This window comes from Acanthisitta chloris, unplaced genomic scaffold (assembly GCF_000695815.1).
Source record: "Acanthisitta chloris isolate BGI_N310 unplaced genomic scaffold, ASM69581v1 scaffold7608, whole genome shotgun sequence".
In the NCBI taxonomy this organism is placed as follows: Eukaryota; Metazoa; Chordata; class Aves; order Passeriformes; family Acanthisittidae; genus Acanthisitta; species Acanthisitta chloris.
Genome location: NW_008686420.1, coordinates 97,678 through 109,185, shown reverse-complemented (window position 1 = coordinate 109,185; position 11,508 = coordinate 97,678). Strand labels below are relative to the sequence as shown.

Sequence of the window (11,508 nt, the reverse complement as noted above, 5' to 3'; positions counted from 1 at the left end):
GGCTCTCCTGCCCCCCCTCAATTCCTGCAGGCATTTGAATTTTCCACAGGCAGCATCTCTGCTGCTCAGTGTGTAATAATGCAGCTTCATCTTTAATGGGACCTGTATTGCAAAATGGAATTACATCTCTCGCATAGGAGTTTTGCTCTGGAATCTGCAAAGGCATATTTTAAAGCAGCCACAATTCCAAGCTTCCTGCTTTGAGGCCACTCCAATTGTAAAGAGATTTCTGGGGGAGGGGATATGGCTTTTGTGGGGCCTGGGAGTATCCATTCTCATCACAGACCAGTAAATTGAGAGTTCAAAGCTCAGGTCTGTAGGCACAAGCCCATATTTACTGTCCCAGTCAGGGTTCTAAAACTACAGAGTTGTGTAGACTTACCTTACCTTTCCCTTTCTTAAATTTTTAATATTAGTTCTGCAGTCCCTGCTTGTTCCTCAGTGTGCAAAGGGAAGAAGAGATTGTTTCCCTGAACATCTTCAATCTGGTGAAACCTGAGTGCTGCTCAGTCCCCACTAGAAGTGAATACAGGGTCCTGCTCCATACAAACTCAGCTTTCTGAGACTGTTCCGAGTTCTTTCCCTGTCTCCAAAAACCTCCATACACACAGATGGAGAAGTGGGTCTCAATACAGCCCTCCACACTGGACATGCTCACGTTCTGGGAGTGGTCAAAATCCAAACCTGGATCTAAAGCCTTTATGTTAAATTAGTCCAGCAGTTCTGTCCAAAGCTTTGGCTGTATTTGTCAGGTGGGAGATGGTCACATCTGTCTGCAAGGCCTCGGAGCTGCTGCCAACTGTGCAGTGTGTTAAGGAACTCATCATGACCAAAAGAAATCAAATGTATGAACTGAGCATACCAGTGCCAATGTTAAACACCCTATCCTACAACAGGACACAGAGGACCTGCTTTATCTCATCATGCCTAAGTCAGTTTTCCCAAGTTTGGGCATCTGGCTTTGGCTTGTTCGTTTACAGGAAGGGCTAAACAAGCTGGTGGCAAAGCTCAGCTTTGGTTTCATATTGCAGCTATGGCAGAGTTCACTGCTAGAACCTGGATGTAACTCTCTCTGGGCCTGGCAGTGCCATGGAGAGCGGTTGCTCCAGAATCAAGTGGAGAATTTCAGAGCAACAATGTCTCCAGAGGGGCCCTGTCCTGCCCTCCTTGGTTGGTGCCAAAACACTCTCTGAGCAGCAAAGATGACAGAGCTGCCAGCAGGCCACGATCCCCCTGCTCACAGCAGGGCTGGGGAGAGGATGACAGCAACAGGATGACAGTGAGACCATGAATAAGTGACAGCAGAAATGACTCAAACTTCCAAGGAGCTGCAGAGTCTCCATGTATACAACAGCCAGACAGCTCCTAGTCTGCTGCCTGAAGAGAGGTGGGAAACCTCCCACCGCAAGAAGTGACAGTCCTGGCACCAGTGTCTGTGGTGTTGGGACAGTGAGGTTCACAAAGCAAAATAACCTGCTTTGAGAGAACAAAAGGCCTCAGGGCTACAGAAAAAGGAGCTTCAAAACCTTAATAAAAAAAAATTAAGATAGGAAGTGACAGAACTCATTATATTAACCTGTGATCTTTGCCCCTTTAATAAAGTGAGTATCAAGGGCACCTGTGAGGTGATACCTCTGTGACCACAAAGCTTCTGGTACTGGATATGTAAATAAGGCAATTACATACCTAGATATGTCCAGTAGTTTCTGCTCTATTTGTGTATACATTGACACTTCCTTAAAACTGCAGCATGGTGGGAAGTCCCATGGAAGATGTGCCAGGTTCAGAATTGGGTCTGAAATGCTACTGCAGTAAAATGCTGTCTGTGGGAAAACATCTCTACCTGAACACAAACCCTTCCCACTGCTCAATATCCTCTTGTTTCAGAGCCATGACAGCTCATTCTCCTTGCTGTGACAGCTATAACGAGTGTTTATTTGAGGGAGGTGGGTTTTTTTTCCCTTTTTAAATTAAAAGCTAATTCCATGCATTGACTGATGCCCCAGAGGACAGACTCTGCTGTTACTTGATGGGACTGACAGCACAAGCAGAAACAGCCAACAACTCCCAGGGCCTACCAAATCCCTGTGGTTTAAGGTAGCTGAGCAAGGAACAGTTAAAAAGGAATAAATAGACACATCAGCCTGATGGACTTTGAGCAAATCTAATACTGACTGACACGACACCACTGGGGTTTTCTCAGTGCTGTTTCTTGTATTCCAGACTGTTCTGAGCTTGAAAGCCATCAGACAGTAACACCTTTTGGTCACTCATCCCTGACCCAGCCTGGATTTGGGCCGTTGAACCAGAAGAGAGTGTCACTGGCAAAACCCACTTTGTTTTGACATTGTCTTAGCAGACATCAGACCTTCCATTCACTGCCCAAGCATTAACCTGTCTGCCATCACTGCCTCAGACAGCCCAGCCAAGGGACAGACCTACATTCCAGCTGATAAACAATTCACTCCAGGCTCTGATGGGCTTTTTTGGAGGGATGACATGACAATGGGGTGAGGCCAGTTCGGGGGATATATTTTTTTGTGTTTTAAAGGATGCATTGTTAGACTAAAACACAAGCTAGAATTACAAAACCCTTGGAGAGGCAACTAACACGACCTGGTGTATTGATCTGCCACATGGAGATGAACATCCCAGTTGAGGGAGGGGCAGTACCTGATCATCCATGGTGTTAACCCCGTCGGGTCCCAGTGCATCAATCGCTTGGTTGATGAGATCTGTCCTTCCGCAGTTGAGCATTCGGAAGCCCAAATCCTGCTGGAATTTTTCAGTAGCAGCTTTAGCATCCAGTCTCCGGAAGGAACTAAAGCAGCATTCAGGTCTGTGGAGGACAAAAGAATTCCTGAGTGGTGCCCATACCATCAGGGTTAATGCAGTGGCAGTGAGGTGACAGTGCTGGGAGCAGTGTCACAGGCTGCACACCTGCAGCAACCAGGTCTTAGTTCTCCTTCTCACAAAACCCCCACCAAAACCCTGTTGGTTTCAATACTTATCTCTAACTATTTTAGATATCATATTTGTATTTTCCTGCTTGTTATAGCATACTCCATCAAACATACAAAAACATACTGCAAGGAGGAGAAAGAAGAGGAGAGAAAGTGTTTATTATATACCAGTATCATTCTAGGGTGAAACAATTCTGCTGCCTGCCTACCAGGCTAGCTGTTACTTTGAAATAAAAGGCATTTCTGAAAGGAGATACATATCCTTAGTCTTGTTTGGGGGGGGAAAAATAATCAAAATTTTAAAAGTGCAATAAAATGAAATACTGCAAGGAGGAGAAAGAAGAGGAGAGAAAGTGTTTATTATATACCAGTATCATTCTAGGGTGAAACAATTCTGCTGCCTGCCTACCAGGCTAGCTGTTACTTTGAAATAAAAGGCATTTCTGAAAGGAGATACATATCCTTAGTCTTGTTTGGGGGGGGAAAAATAATCAAAATTTTAAAAGTGCAATAAAATGAAAATAGTAGAGTAGAACACTCTTAACTCTCTCCCAACCCTCAATAAAAAAAACTGTGTTAACATTTCTATGAGGCCCTGTTAAATCCTTATCCTTTAGATGACTATCAAATGACCTTTATCTCATATCTGGAAGGAGCCCAGGGATTACTGTAAATCCTCTAGTTGTCTGCTCAGAGACTTCTGAATTCCAAACCTGGAAGTGTGTCTCCTTCACTGGAGAAGAAACAATTCCAAACTGGAGGTGTTTGCCCTTTGATGTTATTTTGGGGTGAATGCCTTCTCCACTACCCTTCTGGTTTCCAGCACAGGCTCTTGTGCACTCTCAGTGAGTGAGATATCACCCTGCCAAGTCCCTTTGATAAATGAGATGCTTTCAACACAGCTAACCTCTTCTGGAAACTCCAGAGAAGCAAAACACTCATCACTTCATGTAGAAGATTCAAGATGAATCTTAATTCAGCTGCTCATTTTTCCTTCTGAACTTGCATCGATGGTGGATGACAAATGGTGAGCAGATGCTGTGAGCAGTATGCTGAGCTAGCAAAGATCCCCCCACAGCCTGGTGACCAGTCACATTGTGCTGGGGAAACCAGCATCTCACCACAGCTGCTCTCAGAAAGGAACTGCATCAGGGTACAGTTTGGGGAACAGAGCAGAGAAGCAGTGACAGTCATAGAGCCACTAGTTGTTTGGAGATACAGCTGCAAGTAAAATGTGCCTCTGAGGCAGCTGAAGAGGACAGTGAGGTAAAAGGTTAAAGCTAGACGTCTAAATCCTACAACTAAGCTATAATGATCTTGTTCTACCAAGGTAGTTGGCACAGCACCTTGATGCTACAATGTTATGCAGAATACAATGCAACGATTTTGTATAATCATGAGAAGGAGGAGAAGAATCCTATGCAAAAAATAAGTGAAACAACATGACACCACTTGAAATCCAGTGAACCTCAGAAGCTAAAACTTTCTGAAGGGATGGCACTTGTCTTTGTACATTGTTCCTATTTTGCCAACAGGCATGATTCTACCCAGAGCTCTTGGCAGGCACTGCTGGAGCAAGGGTGGTGGGAGGACACTCACTGGTGAGCCCTGAAGAGCAGAACAGAACATTTGCACATAGGTGTGAGAGAACCCCAGGAAAAAGGTGAGCTGTAGTCCTTGGTGTGGGGCAGCCAGGAGGCCAATTTAGGTGCAAGAAGTTAAAATGTGTGAGATATACTGCTGGGGATCCACATTCTCAGCCCATGCAGAAATTCCTGTCCATATCCTGTTCTGTAGCAGTAGCTGGACACTGATCTTCTCTGAGGGATGCAAAGGAACTTTTTCATTTAGAGAGTGAAAAAAGTTAAAGCATCCTATAGAAGCCACGGGAGGAGAGCTCACTGCTCACTGCTGAGCAGCAGCTGTAACCACAGCAGGATTTCCATGTGTGAGCTATTCTCCTGTGGAGGAGAGAGGGAAACCCTTGCAGCTTCCAGAGTAAATCCTGTGCTCCTGCAGCTGCCCAGAGAGCAGCTTCTGTGTCCACCCAGCTGTGCCCAGGGGAGAGGCTGAAGGACTGGGGGTGGACTGGGAGGAACTGGGGAAGCAGAGCCCAGGGAGCAGGGGATGGGATAGGGCTGAGGTCCTAGTTTGGGAAGGGATAGCTTAGAGAGGGATCTTAGCCTGATGTGCTCTTTGCATTTCATTAGCAGTAACTACAACTAGAACTACTGGTAATGAGTGATTTACATTTGGCCTGCAGTGAGGAAAAATAGTAACCATAAAAACAGTGTGTGATAATAATATTAAGTCCCCAATATTTATATTTAAGTAAGTGGAAAGGAAACACAGTTCTCTGCAATCTAACATTTCCCTGCTAAGATTCTCATTTAGCCAGTAATAGGTGAGTACTGGAGATGTTTATAAATCATCTGGCAAACATAAACTGAGACAAACAGCTGTTGTGGAGGACTGTACTGCCCAGCAGTCTGTGGCATGGAATAGATATTAGAGGGCTGAAATTTAGGTTATGCTAATTATACTCTGTCCTGCACAACTTCTCTTTCAGGGATTTCAACATACAGTACCTGGTGCATCACCCCTGCAAGGAACTATCATTACATAACTCTTAGCTTGGGCATCATGAGGAAAAGTGAGTTGCAATTTGCCTGCAGTCACACAGCAAGCCAGGGATAAATCTGGCTTCAGTTCCAAGATTTCCTTTCCCCCTGAAAGTGTTGTAATGGCTGGATACAAATGAATGCTTTAAAGGATCATATAAATAGGCACTGGGAATGAGGCACTGCTCTCTTCCTATGGCTTTTTTTTTCTGATAGTTTTAATCTTTCATGCAAGGCATCTCAAAAAGCAAAGAACAATCTTGCAACTAGGGCTGAGGCATAAAAAATACCCCAAATATTTGTTTTTCAATCCTTCTGTCTCATTCTTCCTACATAACTTTTGGCAAGACAAAAATCTTTCTAACCCAACTGCAGATTTAGGCCAAAGCTTCTTTATCTCTTGGAGTACTCAAAGGTTAAAAAATGTGTATCCCCTGTACAGTACTGTGAGATGTGGCTCCCCCGAAATGCAGTAAGAGGAATATTATAGGAAGTTACAACACTTTAGGTGCTTCTAAAGCTGAGTCCACATACTTTAGCTGCCGAGGCTCACAGTCCAGCCCGGGGAGGAGCAGTCTGGCTGTCTGCCTGATGTCATCGCTGTCCACGGTCAGACTGCGCCGGTGCTCGGCGTAGGTGATGGCCACTCGCATCCACTCCATCAGAGGTGGCAGGAGCATGAAGGGGCTGTGCAAACAAGAAAAAAAAAAATCCATTATTTAACACTGGCTGCTGCAGAAGAACACTGAATTACTTCCTGGGTGTGCAGGTAGGAGGTTGGCATGGATAAAATCTGCGTGTGGCAGCAAACTCTGTCCTGTGCTCAGCAACACTGGCAGGTCACAGCAGGGGGAAGGAGCTGGAACTGCTTGGCCTTGGTTACCTAAACCACTTTAACACTGAATTACTTCCTGGGTGTGCAGGTAGGAGGTTGGCATGGATAAAATCTGCGTGTGGCAGCAAACTCTGTCCTGTGCTCAGCAACACTGGCAGGTCACAGCAGGGGGAAGGAGCTGGAACTGCTTGGCCTTGGTTATCTCAACCACTTCTTACCCAAAATAGGGACATGCTTGTCTCATGCAATACATTTTGCCCTGAGACTGAATAGCAGGGACCTACTTCTGCTATTCTTAGCTATAGGTCAAGGCCTCCCCAGCTCAAGTGGCCAAGGCCACTCAGAAAGGCTCTCATCTCAGGGTGCAGCTTATATAATAATAATTGTCTGTTGTTCAAAATAATCCCTGTGTACAGGCTGCTCCACCACTAGGAAGACAGAAAATATTTGTGATTGTTTGAAACTTCAGTTATACCTGGCTAATTCAGTCCTACCTCCTTTAATCTTCACATCACCACTCTCTGATGGCTTTCTGCATCCTACATTTCTTAGATGGCAGAGCTCAGACCTCTATTTTTGCCCACCTGACCCTCCAGACCACAGCACAACTGGTGGAGCAGGGAGGTTTTACTCGATATGAATGTTTTCAAGGCATAAAGGGATAAAAATAAGGAAATAACAACAGCACTAGCTTGTGATTAGGCCATTCTCACTCCTGCTGTAAGCAGGAACACAGTACTGGGATTGCATGTTAATATATAGGCACCATAATACTCTCATAGACAACATATCTCATCCACCCTCTCAATGTACAGCCAGACTCATCCATTATTTGCTGGATTTTCCCCCAAGGATACCTGCCACCTCGGTGGAAGGCTTGGAAGTGCCAGCTGTAATGAAAACACCTCTCCCATTTCCAGTAATGACTATATTAAGGCTGTGGAAAAAAATAGCCTTTTCCATTTAAGCATTCAAAAGAAAATAACTGAGGGGAGAAAGTACCAATTCCTTTACAAAGTTCAGAGAGAAAGATACATATGAGGGATTCTGAAATGATTTGGGCATTAATGAAAGCAGCTGAAGCCATGAAAGGCATTTTCAAAGCTCTGTGTGTGTACATGCACACACATGTGAGGGCAGTGAGAGTGAGCAGCACCAATCCCATCAGAAACCATTTATCCATAAAGGGATTTGCAAGCAGAACTCCCTTTGTTATGACTTTGAACACCCTTCAGGGTGGAATAACTCCACTCCGTAAATTATGTGCTGTTTCCATTTTGCCACCCTAAAACGTTGCCATCATCACTTTACAAATACATCCACTATTATTCCTTCTTCTTTTCTTTGGACTAGGGAGTCAGCCCCTACAGACTCAGAGGTGTTTCAATCGCCTGATCCATCCTGGCTTGCCAGGGCAAGGGTGTTTTTAACAGGACATCGACTTACTGCTGTTATCAGTTTACTTTTATGTCAAACAATCAAAGATCAGAGTTGCTACATTCATCACTCTGAAGATCACCCAGTAGCTCATCTGTTGAAAGACTTTCTGAAAGGGATGAGTCACTCCAGCCCAGCCAATTCAGAGCTGATTGACTTCCCTAGGGGAAGAGCAGCAGTTGCCAACAGGCATTTGGAGAAACCTTTCAGCAGACTATTCCAGAGAACTTCAGCCTTTATCTGACCTGCAAAGGAGGCATTTACAGGTTTGAAATTCAGGCACTTAAGGGAGGAGCCGAAGTTAATCATCCAGACTTCCTATGTCCTCTACAGAGCATCTAGGATGGGATTCAAAACTCCAGAGAGGTGGTGAGGACAGAGAGGAAGGCTGGGGAGGCTAAAAGCACCAGAAATAAATAGAGAATTAAATTAAAGTTAGATGGGATGAACAGCTCAGGAGCACTGGAAAAGCTCCTCTTACAAGCAATTATATCTGCCAGCTTTTGTGGTAGATAAAGACTTAGGCCATGTCATATCTTCCCTGACACTCCCATGGTGGGAACACTGCAGAGACCCATGTGGATCCAGCAGAGCCCTGATCCACCCTGGGGAACTGCTACTCACTGCACTGGGCAGGCAGAGACTCTGGTCAGCCAACAGCAAATACCACGCAGTCTGCAGCAGAAATAACACCTATCCCGAAGAAATTTCCATTCTGTTAAAAATCCACAAGTGCCAGGGTTATAAATGGCTTCCACACAAGCAGACCTTCAATGTGGAAAACCTCTTTGGGAGGAATGGGAAGGAGAAAGATTTTTTTGTTTCTTTTTTTTAATCTCACCAGATTTTTTCCAAAGGCTTTAAAACTGACAGCTCAGACTGCTTAGTTACCCTTTTGATTGCATAAAGGAATGTCAGGAAGGATGTTCTCATCCTGCTGTCCTGGTTTTCCAAACCTCACCACTGGCATTGCTGTGCAAATTGGATAAATTATTCTTTATTATTCATTATTCTATCAGGGGTGACAATAACTACACTTTAATTGTTATTTTGCTGTAAAAATTTTACCTCTTTCTGAAATTTCTAGCTTGAGGATAGGTTTTCTATTCCTCCCCCCACTCTTTTATCCATGTATTTCCTTTCTCCATACCAAGGCCATGCTCATGGGAACAGCTTTATCTTACTTTGCTCACTGACACTCCACTAGATAAGCAGCATTACCACACAATTGAAGCAGAAAGAAGAGATGCAGTTCAGCTGAATGAAACACCAACACTGGGTCACATTGCACTAAGAAAATAAATGCAATTATTCCTTTTCTAGAAAATAAAACACAATTCTCACCCCTCTGGCCCTTAACCTGGGCATCCATCTGCCCCTAGGGAAACACTGATCATTTCACAGTCTGAAAAACACTGCAGGAGGGGAAGGGAAGAAACCTTCATGGAAAATTAACTGGGAGATGCTGCAAGCTAAAGAATTAATTTCTGTCTGTGCATCCCTGTCTGTGCCATTTTCTGCACAGTGCCATTTTCCTCTGGACTTTCTGACATTTAGAAGCATTTGGCAGCTCATTAAATTCTGCACGTGAAGTGATCAGCCTTGGGAAACTGTCATATTCCAGCAGCAGCTCACTGGGGACACACTCCCTCTGTTCTCTTGGAAGAGGAATGTCACCATTGCTTTGTTCGGTTCTCTGCCATGAATGTCTCTCAGTGATGCCACATGTGAACTGGGAAGGACACAGCACTGGAAAGTAAAATGGGCACTGCTCATCTTCTGTCCACCTTGTAAAGAAGCCCAGTGATGTCTGAGACTGTCACGTGCTGTCAATATTTCATCCATAGGTTCTTCTGAAATTCTCTCCATTTAGAACTGGACAGCCACTCCATTCCCAAAGGGATCAGGCTGGAGCTGGGTGAGGTGTGCTCTGACAAAGAATAGACTTCACTGTGGGCTTTTCCCCCTTGTTTGAACTAAACCACATTGTTTTATTTAGATATAACCAAGGATGCCAAACAGCACTTGGCGAAGAATTTATAGCAAGTTGTAGTAACTTTTTCCTGGAAAAGGTACTACACTCCTTTGATTAGACTGGCCTTGGCCATGACCAGCATGTGGAGATCACATGCAGCATCCTCCAGAAGCTGTGGGATCACAGACTTGCAGTGATAACTCATGGGTAGAGCTCGTCCTGGGGAGATTCCAGCTGAATACAAGGGGAAAATTTTTCACAATGAGAACACTGGAGTAGTCTCCTCAGGGAAGTGGTGGATTCCCCAGTGTTGGACATTTTCAAGACTGGCCTGGACAGGGTGCTGGGCCACCTTGCCTAGACTGCTCTTTTGCCAAGAAAGGTTGGACCAGATGATTGTTGAGGTCCCTTCCAGCCTGGTGTTCTATGACCTATGATTCATGTCTCACAACCCCCCTAGTTTCCAAAGGGGGATTTTTAAGAGTTCTGGGATCAAGATATTTTTGGCAGAGGGAAGTGTTTGCAAAGAGGAAAGAGGTCCAGATGAGTTAGAAAGTTGTGTCATCCCTCCTCTGCACTGGATACTGGGATAACGCCTTGGAGCTTGACCTGTTCACCCCTGGGAGGTGAGGAACACCTACTACCTCAGGTGAAAACAGAGGGGCTTCCCAGAAAAAAAACAGCCACACTATCACATTCCTTCCTCCTCCCTGGGTCTCCAGGAGGGTCTCAGCAACAATACTGCTGAAGAATCACAGAAGGGTTAGGGTTGGAAAGGACCTGAAAATTTCTCTCTTTCCAATCCCCTGCCATGGGCAGGGACAACATCCACTAGACAAGGTTGCTCCAAGTCCTGTCCAACCTAGAAGTAAAAAAGGAGAGGAGGAATAAAGCAAGGAGGAGACATTTTCCCTGCAGACACATCTCTGCTATTTTTCACTGCCTTCTGTTTTGCTACAGCAAAACAAAGCAGGAGCCAACAGTGACAGCAACAGCAAGAAAGAAAAACCTTGTTCTTCTAAACAAGACTCTCCTTCTTCTAAAGCAGGAAAGAAAATACTGTCCTGATGGAAGCAGGTCAGAATGGCAAAATTCATCTCCCCCTTGGTATTCTGAGCAGGTCCTGACACACACATGCAGTTTCCCATCCAGCCTAGCCCACAGCCTTCTGAACAGCTGACTGAACAGCTTTCTCCTCCCTTCCCCTCTAACTGCTGCTCTGTGAGCCCCTGCTAACATTTCAAACATACACAAACTTTAATACTGCAAACACATGTAAATATCAGAATACTCATAGCCAAAGTGGGGCAGCCCATGGTAACTCCCTGTATCTGATTTACTGGAACTACACAGAGGCTACTGCAGAGAAGAATCCCAATTTTTTATAGATCATTGCTGGTTTTTTGCAAGGGATTAAAGAGAAAGGTTTTCAGTGCAGTGAGGTAACGTTTGAGTTTAATGTAGGACCCAGACATGTAAATATCAGAATACTCATAGCCAAAGTGGGGCAGCCCATGGTAACTCCCTGTATCTGATTTACTGGAACTACACAGAGGCTACTGCAGAGAAGAATCCCAATTTTTTATAGATCATTGCTGGTTTTTTGCAAGGGATTAAAGAGAAAGGTTTTCAGTGCAGTGAGGTAACGTTTGAGTTTAATGTAGGACCCAGATGGTT

At 44.7% G+C, this 11,508-nt stretch overlaps 1 protein-coding gene across 1 annotated transcript in view; it reads right to left on the bottom strand.

Annotated features, from left to right (window-relative positions):
- ABTB2 (ankyrin repeat and BTB (POZ) domain containing 2) overlaps window positions 1–11,508 on the bottom strand; it is a 120,617-nt gene that overhangs the window by 11,446 nt on the left and 97,663 nt on the right. Inside the window, exons 4-5 of the mRNA XM_009080111.1 lie at window positions 6,119–6,271; window positions 2,674–2,839 (exon numbers count right to left, since the gene is read on the bottom strand). Of these exons, the coding sequence (XP_009078359.1) occupies window positions 2,674–2,839; window positions 6,119–6,271 (319 nt within the window). The remainder of the gene's footprint in view (window positions 1–2,673; window positions 2,840–6,118; window positions 6,272–11,508) is intronic.